This window comes from Mustela erminea, chromosome 5 (assembly GCF_009829155.1).
Source record: "Mustela erminea isolate mMusErm1 chromosome 5, mMusErm1.Pri, whole genome shotgun sequence".
NCBI lineage: Eukaryota > Metazoa > Chordata > Mammalia > Carnivora > Mustelidae > Mustela > Mustela erminea.
In genome coordinates, this window is record NC_045618.1 from 129,603,115 (window position 1) to 129,625,810 (window position 22,696).

Below are 22,696 nucleotides of genomic sequence, written 5' to 3' on the forward strand. Positions count from 1 at the left end.
ACGGTAATAATCGTGAAAACAACAATAATCGACGAACTCCCAGTCTGCAGCGCCAACCACACCCCACACACACTGCTCCTCTACTCCTCCCTCTAAAAGGGGAACAGCATCGCGTGAAACGGAAAAAACCACGTCTGACAGGAGTTCGAGGGAGAAGGGGTGCATTCCGTTAGCACTCGCGTGCTGGGCCGAGCTGCTCGGTCAGCACTGCTGCCCCTTCTTCGGGGAATTACTGATGTGGCCGTCACTCAGGAGCTGGGGGCAGGTGGGCTGGTTCCGCGGCAGCCAGAGTCGGATCCCAGTCCCCGGGAGGGGACGGAGAACGTGGAGGAACAAGGAGCCTCCGACAGAAAGCCGAGCTCTGCCCCCGCTAGCTGTGTGCGCTTGGGCAAGCGGTTCAATCTCTCTGAGCTTGAGCTTTCTCACCCAGTCATGGGCTTCTGGTCTCCCCATCTCAGCCTCGAGCTGTAAGGAGTAGAGATTACGGTTGCCTTGGGCCTGGCACAGATTAGTTGCTTGTAATTATTATTATTATTGCTGTTATTGTTTTCCCCAAATCACTCTGAAATCGGCCTGCCCCACTCTGCATGATCACAGAAAACAAAAAACCAGCACTCTGCCCCAGGCCTGCCTCCCAGAGGCTAACCCAGGGTGCGAGGCTGGCTGATGTATTCTCCCCTAACTCATAGGATGTCCACTGAAAATCTGCTCTACCCAGAACGCTGGCCTCATGCGCCAGGACGTTTAAAGAGGGCCAGAGGCAGGAGCAGATGAATGGGGTTCTCGAAGGGCAGCACCCTGCCCAGCTGCTGCAGACACCCTCTGGCCCGGCTGCCCCTTGTCCCAGGCACCTCGTTCAGCCGTGAGAAGCAACTACAGCAGAGCACATCTCTGTTTGCACTTGTCTTTGAAAAATCAAAGCTGCTTCTGATAAAACACCACTCTCTGCCCTGGACTCACTGTATCCAAAGAGATTAATGGATTTGGGGGCGCTGCTGAAATGAAAATCCCACCACAGCAGCAGTAAGTAAATGCCAGGAACCTGGTGGGGGAGGGGACGGTACGAGACCTCTGGTGTCTTTCCTGAGCCACCGGCAGAGAGACCCTGCTCCCATTAAGATTGTTCAGGAAAAGCTAGAGGGGATCCCCCTCCTCTCCCCACTCCACTGCCCACTGGAGCCAAAGACTCTATACCCAAGGGTCCCAGCGGGCAGAGGATCCCTGGACAGATGTCTAGGGACACACACCACCCCAACCACCACTGGGGGAGATGGGCAAGCAGGTCTCTCCCTCCCTCTTGTGCAGGAGCTCAACCCCAACACCCTCCCAGGCCCACCCAAGAAGGCAACAGTGACAAGCAGAATCAGAAGCCCCAACTTGTGGTACTGGCCCAGTGACTTCGGGAAAGACCTCTGCTCTCCCTCAGAGTGTCCTGCCAACTGGAAAGTGGAAGGTTGAACTAAAACAGTCCTTCTCTTGTCCCTTCCCAACTCCCAAAGGGAGACCTCTTCCAGAAAAGCCACAGAGGCAGGGCGCCTGGGTGGCTCAGTGGGTTAAAACGTCTGCCTTCAGCTCAGGTCATGATCGCAGGGTGCTGGGATCGAGCCCCACATCGGGTTCTCTGCTCAGCAGGGAGCCTGCTTCCCCCTCTCTCTCTCTGCCCACCTCTCTGCCTACCTCTCTGCCTACTTGTGATCTCTCTCTGTCAAATAAATAAATAAAATCGTAAAAAAAAAAAAAAAAAGAAGAAGAAGAAGAAAAGAAAAGCCCCAGAGGCAACTCTGGTGATGGGGTGGGGTGGCGTGGCCTGGTGCCTGCCTGGCTTCCCTATTCTGCACACACACACCCTTGAGGCCCTCAAGGGTTCCGGGAGCATCATTCCCTGAGTTTCCAGGAGGCCAAGGCCAGCTGTGGCTGAGCATTTCCCAGCCAGGTCCCCAGCGGCAGTGCCCTACGCTCTTGACGCAAAATCTCCTTTTACAAACTAAGAAACAGTGGACTCAGGGGCCTCAGTTTCAATCCCAGCTCTACTAGCTGTGTGACCTTGGATGAGTTACCTTCCCTCTCTGAATCTCTGATTCCTCATCAGAAGAATGAAGACAATGAGACCTGCCTCCCAAGTTTCTTATGGAAAAAAGCACCTGGTACAGTGAGTTAGGCATTCAATAAACATTTATGGCAAAAGGAGGTAAAGGAGGAAGCAGGAAAGGACAGAGCCCAAATGAGAACAAAAACAACAATCTTGCTACCATATGAAGCATGAAGCACCTGCTAGGCACGGCGCTCAGCACTAGTGTGGCCCTCACAACCTTCTTTTTTTTTTTTTTAAAGATTTTATTTATTTATTTGACAGAGATCACAAGTAGGCAGAGAGGCAGGCAGAGAGAGGGGGAAGCAGGCTCCCTGCTAAGCAGAGAGCCGGACGTGGGACTCGATCCCAGGACCCTGAGATCATGACCTGAGCCAAAGGCAGCGGCTTAACCCACTGAGCCACCCAGGCTCCCCCCCTCACAACCTTCTTAGAAGGAGGTCGTTGTCCCCATTGGCAGAGGTCACACAGGCACTCAGAGGCCTGAGCTCCCTGCGTGCACCCTCTCCTACATTCCACTGGCTCATCTGGAGCTTCCTCCTCCCGCCCATCCCACCACTGGGACCACAGGCTCATCTTCATAGGTTGCCTGGGGTGGGAGGAAGAAAGAGCATTCACCTCTCTTCATTGCTTCCTCTCGCCTACCCAGAGCAGTGGATCACGTCACCACACGCCTCGACACCTTTCGTGGTTCCCCAGTACCTTTGGGGTCCTGCCCAACGTCGTCACTACCTGCCCCCACCCTATTTTTCCACACTCCCCTGGAAACACTCCTAAGCTTCCCCATTCCCTTCCCCTTCCTCACGGTGCCATCGCTGCCCCCCAACTCCTCCACCCTGGCAACACGCACCCAGCAAATCCCCACCCGTCCTGCTGCAGCAGCCGACCTGCGGCAGAAGCAAAGCACCACCATCAGCAGCTCCCTGGGGTCTCGCTCACACCCCTCCTGCCACCCAGAGGGGCTCGTAAGGATTTAGCTGTGGGTCTAACAGCAACACTAGGTGGTGAGCTCCTTAAAGAAGGGAATGACATCTGACTCCCTCCAAAGCCCCCTACTAGGCTCAGAGGAGAGACTTTAAAAATGATGGGTGTTGCTGAAAAAGTACAACTCCATTCCCACCTGTGGCCCCTACGGCAACCAAGAAGATGAAAATGGGGTACAAGTCACCCCACACCAGCCAGCTTTCTTTCCCTGAGCCCAGTACAGTGGGAGGCAGGAGACAGAGGCCTCCCTTTTCCTGTAGCTCTCTGAAGTAGAAGCAGTTGGCCCCTGCTGGCCTGACCCCCTTGAGGTCTGGCGAACAGCAGGGAGAGGGGAGGGCAGGAGAAAGGGGGCTTGTACCCAAGCCCCATAAGGACAGAAGCAGTAAGTCCTATGGATTTCATGCCACTGTTCTCTGGGGCTGTTCAGCTCTGTGGGGTTCGGACAAGTAGACCGATGGCCGTCACTTGTTGGGGCACGAGGGGCAAGAAAGGGCTCAGCATGGGCCTGCACCCCACTGGGGGTGACCAGCCCCAGCTTTAGGAGACAGGGCAGAGGGCTGTCCCAGATGCCCCAGGAGGATGCTTTGTACTCAGGAACACTGGAATTCTTCAGCCCACAGACTCCCTTTCAAGGCAGTGAGACCTCACAGGGACATGCCTGCCCTCGGTGGGTGGCCCCAACCAAGCCCGTGTCCCTGCACAGCCGCCGTGAGCACTCAAGCTCACCTCATTGACATCAATCTTGTTCCTCTCCATGTAGTCTCTGTCGTTGACCTGGCCGCCATCCACAAACTCCATCAGAAGGACCCGCTTGGAGGACAGCTCCCAGTAGATGCGGGGGACCTGAAAGAGGCAGGGGCAGGTCAGAAGAGCTAGCGGGCCAGATGCTCCAGACAAAGCCTGAGAGGGACCGAGCAGTGACAGGGGAGGGGAGCAGGGGCGGGCTGGGCCACGCTGCCTCCTCCACCAGCCAGGCCCCCGGGCCCTCCTTCAGAGACCCGTTCCTGCTCAGGGAACAGAGAACAGCTTCCCCACCCTCCTCAATGCCTCTAGACACCAGCAAGAGCCAAAACTGAAATCGGGACTTAGGGGGACAGGTGTGGAACCTGCCAGACCTGAGTCAGAGTTGGCATTGAAATCTATTTCCCTCTCGCACCAGGCCCACTGCAGCCTCCTCATGTGACTCTCAACCCTCTGCCTCAGTGTCTACACTGGTGCAACGGATGTATTCCATGTCTATGTCTACGAATGAACGAACGAACAAATGAACGAATTTTTATGGGGTGATAAATTGTTCAGTCAGGAAGTCCTGGGTTTTCTCATGTGCGTTTCCTACAGGTCCTCTGTGGCAATGCTGGATCCTAACCCGGCAGCTCTTCCCAGTCCTCTTCCCCAGAGACAGGAAAAACTACATACTTTCCCTGCCCCCCTTCCCACAGGGATGGTCACATGACACAGTGCTGGCTTATGAGACGTATGTGGAAGGACTGCTAGGGCCTTTTTTTTTTTTTCCTCATAGAAAGGGATGTTTGGTGGGACATCTGGGTGACTCAGTGGGTTGAGTGTCTGCCTTGGGCTCAGGTTGTGATCTCAGGGCCCTGGGATCAAGCCCCAAATCCAGCTCCCTATTCAGCACAGAGTCTGCTTCTCCCTCTCCCCTCTGCCCCTCCCCACTGCCCATATGCGCTCTCTCCCTCTCCCTCTCAAATAAATAAGTGGTCTTAAAAAAGGGGGGGGGGGGATGTTTGTAAACAGCACAACTCTTCTTACCCTTCTTTCCTACCTTGAAAGTGAATATGATTCCTGGAGCTGCAGCAGCTATCTTGCCACCATGAGGAAAAGTCCAAGAAAATCAGAGATGCCAGCCCTGAAAGCACCACACCACTAACATAGTATCAGCAGGCAACTGCTGTAAGCCGTCTTGCCATGTGAGGAAAATTAGTCTTTTTTTGTTTAAGACACTCTAAATTGGGCTGTTGGTTACCTGCAGACAAATGCATTCCTAAGTGATATGCTCTCCAACCCCCTCTGACTCTAAGAAAACCCAATGGCAAAAAAGAGAACAGATTTCCCCACGAAGAGGCAAGAGATGGGACTGCACCAAGGGCTCCTGGGCTGCCATATGAGTGAGTGAGACCTCAGAGTGCCACCACTGCCAGGAGGGAGGAATGACTGGGATCCCCCATGCCACATGTCCCCAACAACTTGTGATGGGCTTGTTTCCACTTACAAATAAAATAAAACAGAAGAAAGAGAGAGAGAAAAGAAAGAAAAAGAAAGGAAGGAAGAAAGGAAGAAACAGAGGTTGCGGGGGGCGGGGGGGGAAGAAACCAAGGACAGTTCATTCAAGGGTTTGGGGGAATAAGGACCTAGCACTAAGACCTCAGCCTTCAAATCAAGAAACCCATTTTCCTTCCTCCTTCTGCGAATACTGTCATGTCTTGATTCAGCCACTTAACCTGCAGTGCCTCCGTTTTCCTCATCACAGAGGACTGGTCCTGCCCCATTTCAAGAAGGAGCTCGGAGGATGCTTGGGGCTGCACACACAAGCGGAACTCTCTGGGCTCCCTGGAACAAAGGTTCCAACTGAAGTCAAGGTATTGTGGTTTGCTACTTGCCTGCAGTTCTTGCCATTTGAGAATCTGGGCTAGTAGAGACATCTGTGACTCTCTCTGACTGTGAACTTAAAATTCAGTCTTGTGTGGCACTTTTCACAAGCTATCTTTAAAAACATGAGTGCAAGTTTGCTGTTGTTGGCTGTGGCTTCCAAATGGAAGGGACATATTTTTGAGGTTAAGCTCTTTTCTCAGTTTGTTTGGAAATCTAAGCTTGGCCGTGGGCGCCTGGGGCTCCGGGGACAGGAGGTCAGACCCCCATCTGGGCCTGCCTGGGGCAACTTGGAAATCGCTTTAAAGAGCCACAGACAGAAAGAGAAAACCCAAAGTCAGGAGACTCTCTGGGCTTGTTAATCGGGGCGGTGGGAGCGCTGTGCTCCCCACTCCTCCACCTTTCTCCCCAGCCTCCCTCCCAGTGCAACGGTCCCTGTCTGAACACACAACGGCCCCTGCCACAGCTGCTCAGATCTGAAATGACACAAGACCAAACCGGGGAGGTAGAGAGGTAGGGAGCTCACGGCAAACTGCCCCTTGACAACTATATCACGGAAATGACTACAAAATGCAGATCTGCTCCCTGCTCACTTAGGAGAAACGTGGCTTGACCGGGAGACATAAGGTCAACGACTTGCCCCTCAATCACCTGGTGGGTAGGAGGGTTTGGGAACATAAGACGAAGTTCACCCCACACCCATGTTTCATCCCCGTGCCCTCTTCTGCTCTTTCCATCGAAGTGGAGAAAGATGAAGAAGAATCATTCTAAAGGGGCATGAGAACCACCCTCTCATGCCCCCCAAACAAAACTCAACTCAGGGGGGTCATGGCCAGGGGACCCAGTGACCCCACAGGCAGGGTCACAGTCTGGCCATCAGGACTCTGGGTCCAAAGTCTATCTCCTTGTTACGGATCAGAGGCCCCACTCCCATGGGTTCCACCTGCTCCCCGCCCCAACACACACACACTGGGGCCAATCTTAATCCCAAGAGGAAGGTACAGATTATGGAAAATTCAAGCCCAAGACCCTGCGCCTCAGTCTCATAGTCTGGCCCTGACCCCGTGGTTCCATTTTGTTCCTGGGCTTTGGTCACCATACCTGTGAAGCAGGCCCTGGTTCGCCTGGGCCCATGCCCATCACTGGGGGAGTCCAGGGAAGCAGAGCACAGACCCCCGAGGCAGATTCTCGGGCTAGAGCCCTGGCTTTGCTCCCTCCAAGCTGTGTGACTGTGGGTAAGTTCTATAACCTGAGTGCCAGCTTCCCACTGGTGAAACGGAGATGACATTTACAGCAAAGCAACATTCCCGACTTCCTACTAGCACGTGTGGGATCCGGGTGCTCGACACAGCAGCACACACTTCGCACCTGCTGGATGGACAGCAGCTGCCATGTGACAGCCGTGGAGAGGGTCACGGGTGGTTCTGACACACAACTAGGGCTGAGAGTTGATGCTACAGACAGTTCAGCACAATTCAGCTCTGCCCCATAAATTATTTAACCCACAGCCTTGAGAGCCAGGCTGCCTCCATTCACAAGCCGCCTTGGCCCCTTACCAGAAGCTGTGTAACCTGGGGCCAAGGGTTTAACCTCTCTGGGCCTCAATTTCCCTACCATTGACAAAGAGCTAATCATGGCCCTTCCCTCATGGGACTTTATAATGATTAAGGAGTAAATACATGTAAAGCACTTTAAAAAGGGTCTCACATAGACAGGCACGTAAAAAATATTAACTCCTCCTAATTATTTCACATCAGTGGTTCTTCATCTTTGCAATTCATAGGAAGCTGTGGTGCTTGCTTCTCCAAAAGCATGCATGTCCCTCAAGGTCTGCCCATAATTTCTGGAGAGTCCCGGGATGCTGGCCTTGCTCTAACAAGTGACCTCCCCCCCACCACCAAAAGTGGGCCCGCTCAGGAGATGACCTCTTTCCCTCGCCCTGCCTCCCCATGTCCAGGCACACTCTCATCTCTTCCGGTCTCAGACTCTGTGCTTCTAAGGCTTCTCCTCCTCCCGCGCCCCAGTTTTCCCCCCAGGCTAGTCACAGACCTCACTGCCTGTCCCAGCCCCTCCCCACAGCACACGACAGATCCACAAATCCCCTTGTCCTGACTGTTTGGCCTGGCTGCCCTCTCACCCTCTCCCGGTCTCCCTGACCCCACAATTCCATTCGGTGCTCGGCTGAGGCTTGGAGATTTAGAGCACAGGCTGAGGTTATGAAACCCCACCGGAAGGTGCCTCATACACGGAGAGGTAAACTCTTCGCTGAGGCTTAATTACGCACAGATGTTGTGATGGGGTGCCCGTATGCAAAGGCAATCTATCTCCAGTTTTAAGAGCTGAACTGGGTTCACAGTGCAAAATTTGCTTCCCACTTGTTATGTGTTTAGGCAAAATTAATTACTCAGGAGCCTCAGTCGCACCATTGTCTTAGGAACAGTGTGTGGGTTTTGGAAGCGGCAGGTCAAATTGTTACATTAATTATTTACCCATTTGGCATCCTCATTTCTGAAATGTGTGTTATTATTATTATTACATGTCTTGGTCTGGCAGATGCTAGTTGGCCCCAGCCAGAGGATGATTTGCTGTTTCCATGGGAACGGTGAAGGAGATGGTTCTGTTTGTCTAGTTCATAGTTCTGGTGCTGAGGAGCACCCCTGACGCTAAGAGGCAACAGAATGTCCTTAGGCGAGCACCAGAGATGAAATCAGAAAATCTGGATGGTGGCCCTAGCTGCTCTCCTCTAAGACCATCCCCTGTAAGACGGGGTGCTGGCTATGGGAAGGAGCCGATGTCGTGGTACCTGTGTAGAGTCCGAGGAAGCAGAAGAAACGTTTGATCAATACCATTTGCCCCTTTGAGCTCCTTACCCTGAACAGAAGGGAGGGTTTGCTCTTGGGCGTGCACAGAAATGCAGCCAAGTCTCTGTCATTGGCTGTACCTCTGTGCATGGAGATGTCTGCACTGTGGCAACACAGTGTTTCTGTACCCCACTACATGGGACCTTTTTTCATACAGTAGCCAACCGTCTCTTACTCAGCCAGGCCTCCCAGCCCCCAGAACAACAAGCTCAGGAAATGCTCAGGAGATGTGGGATAAAGCAACAGAAGACATGGGCGAGACAAGCAGAACCAAACATAGTTTAGAACCCACAGCTCCAGGCTAATGAGTTGGTATGATACCTTGTGTGAGAGGGCCATGTGTTTACTGAATTGGTGGCTTGAACTTCAAGGCTGGGGCAGTGTTACCAGGTCTAGACTGCCCATCGGGATTTACAGGTGCAAGCAGGTCTGTACACGCACATCTGTGAAGGCCAGCTGAGGCAAAGGCAGTCAAACATCGTCCTGGGCGCCAGACAGACCTGACTCTCAGCTCACTCAGAGGGTCAAACTCAGCCAGTGGCTCCATCAGTGTGAAGACATGACACCAATCCACAGCTGTGGCTTTTCTGCCATGATATGAGCTTTAGGATCCTCAGGTGCCTAGAGTAGGCACACTCTCAGTCTCCCCATTTCTGTTAATAAAGCTGGATTAGCAGAAGTAGAAACACTACGTCCCTTTCTTCTGATGTCTTCAGAAGCCACGTGAACACTTGAGTCAAGAGCAAGAGACCTCCGAATTCAAGGTACTGAGACCACCCCCCGCCAAGAACAGCACCACCTATTTGCTCTGGAACGAGCACCTGGAGCTTCTAGCGGTTCTATGACTTCCCTTCCCGCACGCTCCAGGCTTCCTGTGAAGAGAGAAGGGCTGATCTCTTCAAAGACTTGAAAGCCAAGCTCTCTATGCAGGGTACCAGAGGGGCCCAACCCCTGTATCATGAAGAGAAACCCCCAGGGTAAAAAGGTCCAAGACCCATGAAGGACCACGTATGTTGGAAGAACAGTGCCGTGCATCTGTCTAGGGAGAAGCCTAGGGAGCCCACGGGGAACGTCAGGCCAACCTCAAAGACCTGTTCCAGAATCAGGTCCTCAGCAGAGCCTGCCCTGCCCTGAAGGACCACGGGAGTCCCTTCTCCTGCATGGAGGACCTCTTGCAAAGCTGCTACTTTGTATCATCTGATGTTGTTCCCCACAGAGTCGTCTATATCAGACAGTCAGTTCTTCTTTAACACTTGAAAACACAAACTTTTTAAATGTGATTGATATACTTGGGGGAGGCACTTTGATTGTAATACAAATCTTGCACTGGCTTATGTGAGCCATCCTCCCCAGGAAACACCCCGTGAACACAGGAAACGGCTTCCCTCGGGTGGGCTTGACCCGGGCATACACAAAACACACACACCCCAACATTGCCACAGGCACCATGAGTCCCACCCATGCACATCTGGGTTAAAACTTTCCGCCCACGCCCAGATGACCAGCCTCCCACCACCGCACACTAACGCACAAGCGGCAACTCCAACCGCGCTCACTTTCACAAGCAGCTGTCAGGTTGGGGCGCTATGTGCTCGGTGGTCTTACGTACTTCTTAGCCATGTAACGTGTGTAAAACCACGCTGTTTCTAGTAGGCTCCCACCTTCTTTTATTTTCTGTGTCACTGGTGACACTGTTTTAGATTTGCATTTTCTCCTTTGTGAGTTGTCTATTTTATTTTCTCCTGAAGTATAACGAACAGTGCTACAATTCGTACAGGCGGATGATTCAACGGTTCTACACCTCCCTCGGGGCTCATCCCAGTGACTGTACTCTTTACCCCATTGTCTATTTCACCATCCCTCCGTGCACCTCCCCTCTGGCAGCCACCAGTCCGTTCTCCGTATTTAAGTCCACATTTTTGTCTTTTTTGGTTTGTTCATCTGTTTTGTCTCTTACATTCCATATGCGAGCGAGATCATAAGGCATTGGTCTTTCTCGGTCCGACTTATCTCACTTAGCACTATGTGCTCTAGTCCATCCATGTGGTCGCAGATGGCAAGATCTCATTCTTTTTCATAGCTGAGTAATAGTCCATTGTGTACACATCACATCTTCTTTGCCCATTCATCTGTGGATGGGCACTTGGGCTGCTTCCCGATCTTGGATGTTGGAAATAATGCGGTAATAGACACAGGGTTGCCTCTATCTGGATCACATGTTCTGTTTTCAGTTTTTTTGAGGAACCTGCACATCGACTCCCACAGTGGCTACACCAATGTGCATTCCCACCAAATGTGCAGGAGGGTTCCTGTTTCTCCACATCCTCCCCAACACTTGTGACTTCCTGTCTTTTTAATTCTAGCCATTCCGACAGGTGTGGGGTGATATCTCACTGTGGTGTTGGTTTGCGTTCCCCTGAAAATGAGTGATGGTGAGCATCTTGTTGTGGGTCCGTTGGCACCGCTGTAGGCCCAGCCCTATTTTCCCCATAAGCCCTGTGGTTTCTATTGTGTGAGTCTGCACACTATGGAGGTTTCTAGGAACACATACATAGCATTACAACAGAACTGACTGTATATTAGATGAGGTATTATACGTATAGTGTTGGGAACAGTGCTAGAGCACAGTAGCAACCATCGTCATCAACGTCCTCATCCCAGGCTTCATCGAGGCAGAGACCACAGCTTACGGGCCCTTGGGTAGCACTCAGTGTATTAGAATTACGGATCATTCAATAAACATGTTTGGCTGATAGGTCAACAATCACATTTGGTATATCTTTGTAACACTGCCCTCAAGAGCTCTGATGTGCAACACTAGGGACAAATCATTCAGGCTCGGAAAGAAGCCTCAGGAAGGAGGCATCCCCACTCATGTCCTGCAAGGGAGGGACCAACACTCTCACCACACCACCATGCCCCCCACTGCCCTGCCCCTCCTACCTTTAAGAAGTCAAAGTCTTTGAGCATTTGGGCCACTTTCTCGGCATTCCTCCCTTCATTGAGGAAATCCAGCTCCAAAGGCAGGTTCTTCTTGGCTTCATCCACCAGCCACATGAACTCAAACTCTGGAAACAGCTGCTTCACAGCCAGGACAAGCACCTGAAATCCACCGAGGAGCCCATCAGTCAGACCACGGCACCTATCACGGGAGCTCCATTCCCCACCCTCCTGCCTGGACCTGGGCACTGACAAGTCCCCAGGCCTCGCCTGAAGCAAAACCTCCCTGCTTCCCGGGGGCCTATCCCCATAGTTGAAATCCAAGATGAGAAAAGCCCAACAGCCACCAGCAGCGAGAACCCCCATCTCCAAGCATCCCGTGTGCCCAGTGCTGGGCCAAGCCCTTCCATTATTACTCCACTCAGTCTTCACAACTCTCGGAGGTCTGTGGTATACCCTTATCCCCATTTTACAGATGAGGAAGTTGAGGCTCTGAGAGGTTACAGGATTGTCCCAAATTTTCCCAGCAAGGAAGCACAGAGCCAGAATTCCACTTGAGTCCACCCAGCCCCCAAACCCTTGCTCTATCTAGCTCACTTGCTGCTCCCAGACGTGCTCCTCCTAGTCCTGTTTACAGAGAGCAGGGAGGGCGCTCCAACTGCACGACGCTCTGTTCATTTCTTAAGCTGAAGGGTTGATACCCAAGCATTTATAATGTTATTTTCTATACTTTCCGCATGTCTAAAATATTGCTTGATAAAAAGTACATTGGAATAACAAAACAAGGCTGGATAAGGCAGCAAGAGTAAGAGATAAGGGATGTGACCCCTGGGATAAAAAGCTCAGGTTTCTGGCAATTTGGCCACATTGTGGATTCTTGAGTGAGGACACGATGGAAACCGGGATTTTAGTAGACCTATAGGGTGCTTATCAATTTAATGATGTGAAATTAAATGTTCCTGGCAGAGAACAGGACCCTGGTGACATCTGCAGAACTTGCCATGACCCCCACCATGGGCTGGGACTCAGTTCTGAGGCCGCCCCACCCAGGGCTCTGGATTCAAGAGAATCTGGGAAGTTTGTGGCTGATGGCTCTGCAGTAGGTTAGGAGGGTGAGACCAGGAACACAGGAGGTGCATTTCCCCAAAAGAAACACAGAAAGGAACTCTCCTGTTCTACTATAAACCCTCCTCTCAGTGTTCAAAGTGACCATTCCTCCCAGAAATTCTTGATATGGATTATAGTCCCAGTTCTCTGAGAAAACCCACCTCCACCCTCTGGTTATGCCAGACAATGATGAGCCCGTGGGTTCACTGGTACCTAAAGACCTACCCCTTCTTTTGTGGACTGAATGTTTGTATCCCCCACCCCCAAATTTAGTGCCAAAGCCCTAATCCCTAGGGTGATGGTGTTTGGGAGATGGGGCCTTGGGGAGGTATGTAGGTTTCAACGAGGTCAGGAAGGTGGGCACCTATGATGGTTTTAGTGTCCTGGTCAGAAGAGGAAGAGACAGAGTGCTCTCTTCCACATAGGAGCACAGAGAGAAGATAGCTCTCTTCAAGCCAGAAAGAAAGTCTTCACCAGGAACCAAATTGGCCAGCATCTTGTCCTTGGGCTTCCAGCCTCCAGAACTACAAAAAATAAACATCTGTTTTTGTTTTTGTTTTTGTTTTAAGAGAGAGTGTGAGAGCAAGTGGGAGGGGCAGAGAGAGAGGAAAGATCTTAAGCAGGCTCCACGCGCAGCACAGACCCCAAGGCAGGGCTTGATCTCACAACCCTGGGATCATGACATGAGGGACATGAGCCGAAATCAAGAGTCGGACCTTTAACCAACTGAGACACCCAGGTTTCCCTAAAAGTCTGTCATTTAAGCCACCCAATCTGCGGCATTTTGTTACAGCAGCCTGAACAGACGGAGAGGCCATCCCATCTACCCAGAAGGACCCACTGAGCCCCAGCTACGAGCCTGGTCTTGGGCTTCCTTTTGCTGTGGTCTGTACGGTGCCCACCACTGGGACAGGTCCACGCAATATAAAAGAAAGAGATCTAAAGCAAGGCCATTAACTACAAGGTATTTATGGCTTTGTTTTTAAACCCTATGTCCTAGACAATGTACCAGATGCCACTCTAAAGGAATCATCACACAAGGTTATTATACTCCATTCCTATCAAAACCCTTTTTAATTACATTCAGCTGCAGTCTAATTTCTTTTAAGTCTTGTCTAGTCTTTCATGGGCTAGACCTGTGACCTTATGATAATTGATTTAGTTTATGTTTTGTTGCTGTTTGAGTCATACAAGCTGGGCGGGAAGGGTGGCAACAGCAAGGCCCGGACAGCACATGTCGGGCCCCGGCAGTGGGGACCAGCAGCCCCCAAGGCATGGTGGCTCATCACCCTGCCCTCAGATGGCCCTCAGCCGCCACCAAAGGGGAGGCAGGGCTGGTGCATGGGAGACAGACTCGCTCGCCTGAGGCCAGGGCCAAGTGCACACCCAACATCTGAAAACAAGTGAATTCTACTCTCTGGGCTCTGGGTTCAGGGAGAAACCTCTTGGACATTTTGCTCCAGCCTTAATTCCAGAGGTTCTCACCCAGGAGGGGCAAGGGAGGGCACCACAGTGAGGCTTATCATTTGTTTAGTCGAGAAATCCTGATTCCCTTCCAGTTGACTACCCAGGGCCAGATGTGGGGAGACACAGGGAGCCCCTTGTACCCTAGTCGGATCTCTACCTGGGGATGGGGCTTCTGACCAAATGATATATCCTCATCGTTTAATATATGGTCACTATTATTTGTGAAATTTTAAACTATCATTGATATCCAAACAGCATTGAAAGTCACTTTCCAGATTTTTCTGTTCCTAATCAATTATATAGTAAGTCATTACTAGGACTATTGGTTATTATGAATACCTAATGCCATTAACATAAAAGCAGTCAAAGATTTGATTGATTATATGCTAATAACTAATTCATTACCCAAAAAACTTTACAGTACCCACAAAGCCGATGTCTAAAGCACCGTGTGGGTAGTGGCTCAGTCACTCCCTTCGTTAACAGAGAATGAGAGGTTCTGGCGGAATGGACGTCAGTGGTTCACCACTTTCTAAAAGGATACCCTCCCTTTTTACAGGAAGTCTACCAATTTGAAAATATGATGCCAGCTATGAAGCCCAGAAAATGTACATAGTCACATCATCTTGTACATAATTCTGGGGGGTTACCAACCCCTTGAGCTTCAAGGGAAGGGAAATGGGTCAGGTTCAGAGTCATCTGGTCCAAATCTAAAATGGTTTGGGCTGCTGCCGTTAGAGACTTTTCTTGGTTGAGGAGAATAAAACAAAACCATTTCACCTTCTGTTTTCATCGAATTCTCTTGCTAAGAGCCTGCCCTAAGTAGATTCATTTAAGTTATTCCTTTTTGACAACAGCTGCAGTCAACTAAAATAAAACAGGTGTTGTTATCAATTTGGCTTTTTGATTTTTCTCCCAAAATGTATCTTCTCCATAAAATTCTTGCAACAGCCAATGTTCCCACCAGTGCCTAGCACGTATTCTATACTCAGCAGATGTTTACTGAATATTCACGTGAATCACTGAGTGAATAAATGAAGGGAAAAAATGAACATTTCAGAGGGTCGGTCTTCTCCCCAGAGATGATTATATGTTCACATGTGTCTTGCTCAAATAAATCCAGTTTTTCTATTTCTGAGGTTGTGGCGGGGAAAGGGATTACCTCTGAATTTTCGGTGACCACAGTTTTGGAATGCCTGAGAATCTTCTACGTGATTTGAAATCTTGTAAGTCCGTCAAGGCATGTTCAAAAATCAGCATTTCCTGGTGGAATAATGAAAATATTTTCCTATGGGGTGACTGGCTCACAGGAGGAAAAATCAATTATGAGCCGCCCAGAAATATAAAGGAAAAAAACCTGAAAGTCACATAAAAGTTTGGAAACTCGTGACTGCTATTTATAATAATTTTTAAAAGGAAATTATCATTATTTAGTACCTACTTCAGACTGTGCTATGAGGCACTTTATAGACATGCATTCATTTAATCCTCTTCTTGCCCATTTTACAGAAAAAGAAACTGGTCCCAGGAGGTTAAAGCATTTCTCAAGGTCACAGAGCTTGTCATTTCAAATGCGGGACTTGGACCCAGGGTTTTCTCACTCCTTTCTTTGTGCAGCCCTGACTCATGCAACACAACACAGGATAATACAATAGGAAGTGTGAGATAAGGCATAAAAAGAACCATTGTGGACTGTTAAAACTGCAACCGAAATAAGACTGACTGTTATTAAGTTATTATATCTTATAAAAGAAATAACGCTCTATGGGAAAACAGCACGCTAAACAGAATGCCTACACGGATCCGAACTGGTAAAAATGGATGTTCGACCAGGATCGAAAGTCAATTCAGAGTGATGTAAACAGCTTGCCATTCATGGGGCTTATCTTTATTCCGATAAGTTATTAAAGTGCGCACTTTTTACGAAACAGAATTATAGGGTGAAGAGAAGCTTCCATGGGATATTCTACATCTCTGGGTTTTTTTAATGTATTTTAGAAAATAAAATCAGCTGTTGGCGTCTGTGCCAACACAAACATTACTAGCCACCCACTGTTCAATCAACACATTCACAAAAGAAACAAGATGACAGACAAGCGTGAGCTAAAAATGTTGTTCAAAAAAAGTCAACGACATGACCGTGACAGGCCTTTATTTTTAGAGACCCTTGGCATGGGCCAGATGATATCAAACAGTGGATCAGATTTGGTACTCAGACTGGAGTCCCACCCCCATGTGGGAGAGTGTCTTGGGGACAGGTGGCATGTGGAGAGCAGGAGTTAGATGCTTTAGGGAGTGACAGAGCAAGGGGGGGATTCACCATCAATTCCAGAAGCTTATGAGGGAACAGAGAGTGATACGGGGTGGTGCTACTGGGACCAGGGGATTGTGGCTTTACCACCAGCGCACAGGTCCTCTGAGTCCTGCCGTGCCCTCTGACAGTGAGAATGGCAGTGAGATCCAGCCCGCTGAGCTCCCTGCTACTGTGGGCAAGGGTTGCTGCAAAGCCAGCCCGCCAGCAGACGAACAGACTCTGCCTTGTCAGTTCACCCCTTCCTGCTGAATCATTGTTCCAATCTCTGGGCCCAATTAGTCTGGCTCTGGACAGCCACTCAAATCAATAAGAGTCACTGGCCGTGCATCTAGAAGTAGAGTTGCCCCAACTATTAAAGGGACAATATCAGGTGATAATGACAAAGCTGAAAAACACACTTGGCTGTGCCTTTCTCTTTTGTGCAAAGTCACCAACACCATCAGGTACATCAAACCCCATTCACCGAGACTTGGCTCCCATCCTCTGGGCATCATTCAAAAGTCTATCCGAGAGACTGTCCCCTGCCCCAAGAGGAGTGCCAGGTTCTCAGGAGAAACAAAACACAAAGGGTGGCATGTGCTAGTAGGTGCCAACCCAAAAGCCATTTCCCTCACTTCCTGGATAACAGAACCCCAATTCTGTGCATCTCTCATGTCCTGCAAGGAAGGCAGGTCTTAGCCTGAGAAGGTGAATCATGATCCATCTCCTCTCTCTCACCAAGACTGATTTATACTTGGGCATGTGGCCTACTTTTGGCCAATGAGAAATAAAGGAAATGCTATTGAGGGGTTCCTTTTTGATAAGGAATGTAGTGGAAGAAACAGGCCCTCTTTGGCACTAGATGTTGTCTACTTGTAACAGCAGGAACTGCTGCAGCTGTTTTGGGACCGTGAGGAGCACTACTTGAGCAGAACAAACCAGAGTAGAAGACAAAAGGAAACTGGGTTCTTAAAAACCATACTGAGGTGCTGGATCTGTCAACCTTGGAACAGCCAACACTACTTCTAGATGTCTGGAAATGTGACATAATAGAAGTTACTATTATTTACACCACTTTTAGTTGGATTTTTCTGGTACTTGCAGCCTATACCATCTTAATGGATATAACCTGTAGCAGTCCCCTACTTTCTCACCCTCAAAACCCTCACTCCCACCCTGACTTTACAGCAGGTATGTATGTGGATTTAAGCAGCTCACCTCTTCAACTGCAAATAGTCAAAGGTTACCCCCTATTAGTCACTCTCTCCTTAGTAGGAATCACTCTAGTCAGATCATCTTCCTCTCAAGACGATGCTGGGAGGCATCGCACAGTTGGAGGAGAGAGAGGGACAACAGTGGGCAGTGGGAGAGAAGCATGAGGACAGAAAGCACCTGCAGTGGTCATAAAGAGAAGCACCAGAAAGCTACGCTTTTCCTCACCCTGTTCTCAAGCTGCCGGTGGCTAAGGTGGCCTTATGCCCTCCCTGAAATCACTCTTCTCCTGCTAACACACATGAGAATCTTTCTGGGGTACTATTCTGGGTTAGCACTCAGGAACAAAATTATAAGACTCATTTCAAATATAAAATGAGATGAGCTTCCCAGTTAGGCTCCTCTTCGTTTTACAGAGAAGGCTGAGCCAAGGAGGATGTTTTCCACCAGAGACCAAGCCCAGCGGTGCTGCTGTTAATGTTGATGGTACGTGGAGGTGGTGACCTCGGCCTCAGCTACGGTGCATGACCCCTGTCCTCTGCACACGGCTGCCAGGCCGTACTTCCCAAGGAAAGCGTCTGATGCTTATCTCCTGGAGGAAGATGCCAAATCTTTATGAGTGCTATCATTGCCATTGACCTGCCGGCAGCCACTACTTAGGGAGTCAGCGCGTCTCTGCGTAGAGAAATGGTATCAGCTGTTCTTCCAGCCCAAGTGGGCCCCGGTGGCTCCGCTGGGGAGAGGCAGGTTCCTGCCCGACACAGGAGTGGCTGCTGGGTTTGAGGACACCCAGGGACGCTCCGAGACTCCCAGTTCACTCCCAACTGTGGCTGTTGCGTAGCTACTGACAGGTGCTCCAGAAAACTCGGGTTTCCAGAAGGAAGCCTGGTGCCACTCAGGAAGCCCGCTGCCAAGCCCTGGTCAGCTCCCTTTCCCGTCACACGGAGCAGCTCTTCCAAACCTTCACCCCCACCCCCGGCCTCCAATGCCACCTCCTACCCCCTCACTCTCAGCAGATGGTCTTGCCTCCTACTGCAGCGAAAAAAATAGGGCGATCAGGCTGGTTACAACTCAGCTGCCCACTTTCCCTCCGCCATCCTCCCTGCCCCCCACACTCATGTGCACGCGGCCTCACCACCTTGCTCCAGGCTCCAAACAAAGACTGACCGAGGCTAATGCTTCCACCCGGGTCCTTACAGCCCAACCCCAGGAGTCACCCTCAGGACCAAACCTGCCAGTTACTTCCCTCTGCTGGATCTCCAGCACCTCCCCCCAACCAATCCATGGCCACCCTCCCCCTCAGGGACAGCCTGCTCCTGTCCCCACCTCTGATCCTGAGCTTTGCTCTAAACAGCACACAGGACCCTCCTGACATCACCTGAGTGACACCTGAGTATTCTTATGTCAACCATCTCCACTCCCTGGGGCCTCAGTTTACTCCCACCCCCTCAACCCAGTCTCCTTGCTCGCCCGAAGGACTCTCAGTCACCAAATCTGAGAGGCCTTTTCCAGAGCTTTGTTAATTTTATCTACCATTTGACAACACGGAGTAATTCTGGCAGACTGTATTTTCCCAAATGGCTGCAACAATACCTCCCATTCTGATGCTCTTCTAGAACCTGGTCACACCCCCATCAAGAAGGAGAGTACCTCCTGCCCCCCCGCCTTTAAACTAAAGGAGCCTCTGTGACTCTTCTTCTTGCCAACAGAGTAAGGAAGAAGTAGTGTTCATGTGCCTGCCAAGGCAGGGTCATACCATGGTCATGTGCTTTCTGCCTTATTCTCATGGGACACTCACTCTTAGAACCCAGCTGCCATGCTGCAAGGAAGCCCCAACAGCTTCGGAGAGGCCTATCTGGAAGGACCCAAGGCCCTGACCCCAGCCTCAGCTGAGCTGCCAGGGACGTGAATGAGCCACCTGGAAGTAGACCCTCCGGTTCCATCAGACCATCCAGGCGGCACCACACGAAATTCACGAGTCTCTGTACCAAGCCCTGCCCAGACTGCAGATTCAGGAGCAAAACACACAACTATTGGGGGCACCTGGGTAGTTCAGTTGGTTAAGTGTCTGCCTTCAGCTCAGGTCATGATCCTGGGGTTCTGGGATCGAGCCCTCTGTTGGACTCCCTGCTCAGTGGGGAGCTTGCTTCTCCCTCTCCCTCTGCCCTTCCTCCTGCTCCTGCTCCCTCTCTGGCTCTCTCTCTAGAATAAATAAAATCTTAAAACACACACACACACACACACACACACACAGAGGTTGTTTTAAGCTGCTTTGTTTTCTAGCTCTCTTCTTGAAGTTGTTTCCATGGAAGGTAGCAACACTGGTTCTCCTCCAATCTGTCTGGCCGTGACTTCTCCGTATCTCCATTCCCCCAGGAGTTTAACTTCCTGGGCGTACTCCCCCGATGACAGTATTCCGCACAGCTCTCCCCTTGTCCTCTCCTTTTCTCTTTGCCCCGCCCTTCCAAGTCACCTCAACTACTCCCCCAGACTCACCTACCCTCGGTGAGTCCCCTTGCTGCTAAATCCCGCACGTGTGGTTCCAGCCGGAATGGAGACCGCCAGAGCAAAGCCCAATCCAGTCTCCCGACGGCAGTACCCAAGCTCTCGTGGGGGCTCCATGGCCCACTCCACCCGGCTCTGAGAGCACCCTGACCCCACCACTCTCATAAGGAACTGCATTTCCCATCTAGCCTTGGCCCAAGGGCAGCACTGGTGGGAGGCTGGCGGAGAGAGGGAGGTGGAAACCGGCTGCCTCACACAGCATCTGCAGCCCCGCCTCCCAGGTGAGGGGCTCTGAGGCTGTGACCCACCTGCCAAAGGACCCCCGCCCCCACCAGGGCCCGGCTCTACCAGGTGACCCCACTGCCGGCCCCAGGGAACCACCTCTTCTCCCTGTCCCTCCACCTTGAGGGTGGCAGTGGCTTCCAGCCGTTGGTAACTGTCTCACACTCCCATCTGGCCTCTCTGCAATTCCATCCCGAGAGAGCCCCATCTTCTCTTTTAAATTCCGTCTGCTGGAAATACGTAGCGCGATTTTGTTTCTTCCTAACTGGACCCCGACTGATACACTGGTGAAAGACACCCAAACCCAATCATGTAAGCCAGAAACCTACAATTTGTTTTACTCTCCTTCCATTCATTCCTACCATTATTTGCCTCCACCGCACGGAAAGCTGCTCACCACGTCCTGATGACTCCGCCCCTCGGCTCATGCCTCCCCTTCACTCCCACGATACTGCCTGGGTCACATCATTATTGTTGGCTCAGACCGGTGCAGCAGCCCCTCCATTAGTCGCCCTGGCCACAGTCTTTCTGCCTTCCTATACATCCTCCAGACTGCCAACAGACTTTTGTCTCTCATGTACATCTGATCACGACATTCCCCTGATTTAAAATTCTCAAATGGTTCCCTGCTGGCTACAGGAGAGAATCAGATCTGCTTGGGTCCACAGAAGATCCGGATTTGCTGTGTATGCTGTTCTGTGCCTTGGCCTGGGAGATCAGGCCCTCTGTGTGGTCTCTGCCTACTTCCCAGCCCCCTCTGCAGCCACTCCCACCCATACCACCTGAACCAGCTCAATTCTTCTCCAAGCCCACCCTGTTCCTCTGAGACTGGACCTCCTCACAGGCTGGCTATCCTCCCCCTGCCCCGCCGTCTCACGGGCCCCTCCGTGAAGCCCCGCCCCCAACACACCAGTCGACGCACCATGCGCTGAGGGCCCCATGCAGACACCCCTTTGGCGGAGCTCATGTCCCCACACCGTGGCTGTTGGTGTCCAGACCTGCCCATCCACTAAACGGGGAATTCCCCCGGGAATGAAGATGGCGCTCCCTCACTCCCCCCACGACCCACCTAGCACCTGGTGCAAAAGTGACCTTCCATGCACGTTCGGAGCTTAGGGTGAACTGAGGAAACAGACTATGAGTCCAGAGTGAGGAAAGAGAACAGGGGAAGGCAGCCCGCAGAGAAGGGGAGGGACACACTGGAAGGTGAAACGCCTGCCCTCCCGGGGCCAGGCTGTGGCCACCACCCAACCAGCACCCACCTCACCCTCCCTTGCTCTGGGAACAGAACTAGAAAAGTCCAGAGATACAGTCTCCACCTGGGTTTCGCCCAGGAACATTTGTAGGTGGACAAGCTTGTTCACTCAGAACAGGAGATAAGCAAACATGGAATCTGGGTAAATGTTTCTATGGGATCTTCCTGTCATTTTTACATCCCTTGGTTCTCCACTTGCTCCCTTTTGTTACAATTTAACAAATTAAGATGTAACTTTTCTACCCCCAAGGAAATCACTTTTGGTTCATCTCATTTCTTCAACATCCACCTGAGGTCTCGTTGGCTACACGTCATGCTCTGAGACCATCCCCAGACCGTTCCTAGGAACAAATCAAGACGAACTGATGTGCCCAGCCACAGGTCCACCAGTCACAGCATTGTCAGGACACCTCCTTTGTCATGGTCTCAAGCTTCCCTCAGCCACTCTGCTGTTCAATGGGTCACACTCCACTCAGCTGCCTTGAACCAGTGTCCCTGGAGCCACCTAGTTTCCAGAGAAATATAAAGCGAGGACAAAGGAAGGGGCAGGCTCTCACCTCCATCAGGAGAATGTCCTTCGAGCTCTGAGACTGCACCTTTGGATGCTGGACCTTCACGGCCACGGTCCGCCCATCACGCAGCACCGCCTTGTGGACCTGGGCCAGGGAGGCGGCCCCCAGGGGGGTGTCGTCAAAGCTCACAAACAAATCATGGATCTGTCAAGAGTGGAGAGAGGACAGAGCAATTAAGATGACTCAGTTCAGTGAGAGGGGACGGGCCAGGCCAATAGATTTTCTGCTCTACCAGTTGTACGCCAACCCAATGCCTTGTGCGGGCTCTTTGCTGCCATGGAGATTCACAGCAGGCATACGGAGGGAGCGAGAGAGAAAACACACGCGGAGGGGTGTCCACATACGCATGCATGGGTGCCCTGAGCACCTCCATTCAAGGCCAAAGAAGTGTTGTCCAGAACGTTCAGAACTGAGGACCATCTGCTCATTTAATTACGCACCACTGCACCCCAGGGCTGTTACACAGGGACACGAAATCAAGAGTTAACAGAACCCCGGCCCCAGACAGCCCAATACAGGGAT

General features: G+C 51.2%; 1 protein-coding gene across 4 annotated transcripts in view; it reads right to left on the reverse strand.

The window, feature by feature from the left end:
• ADCK1 (aarF domain containing kinase 1) overlaps positions 1-22,696 on the reverse strand; it is a 123,133-nt gene that overhangs the window by 21,831 nt on the left and 78,606 nt on the right. For all 4 annotated transcript variants that reach the window (XM_032344803.1, XM_032344804.1, XM_032344805.1 and 1 more), the window contains 3 exons: positions 22,160-22,318; positions 11,485-11,643; positions 3,800-3,916 (listed from right to left, as the gene is read on the reverse strand). In XM_032344803.1, the coding sequence (XP_032200694.1) occupies positions 3,800-3,916; positions 11,485-11,643; positions 22,160-22,318 (435 nt within the window). The remainder of the gene's footprint in view (positions 1-3,799; positions 3,917-11,484; positions 11,644-22,159; positions 22,319-22,696) is intronic.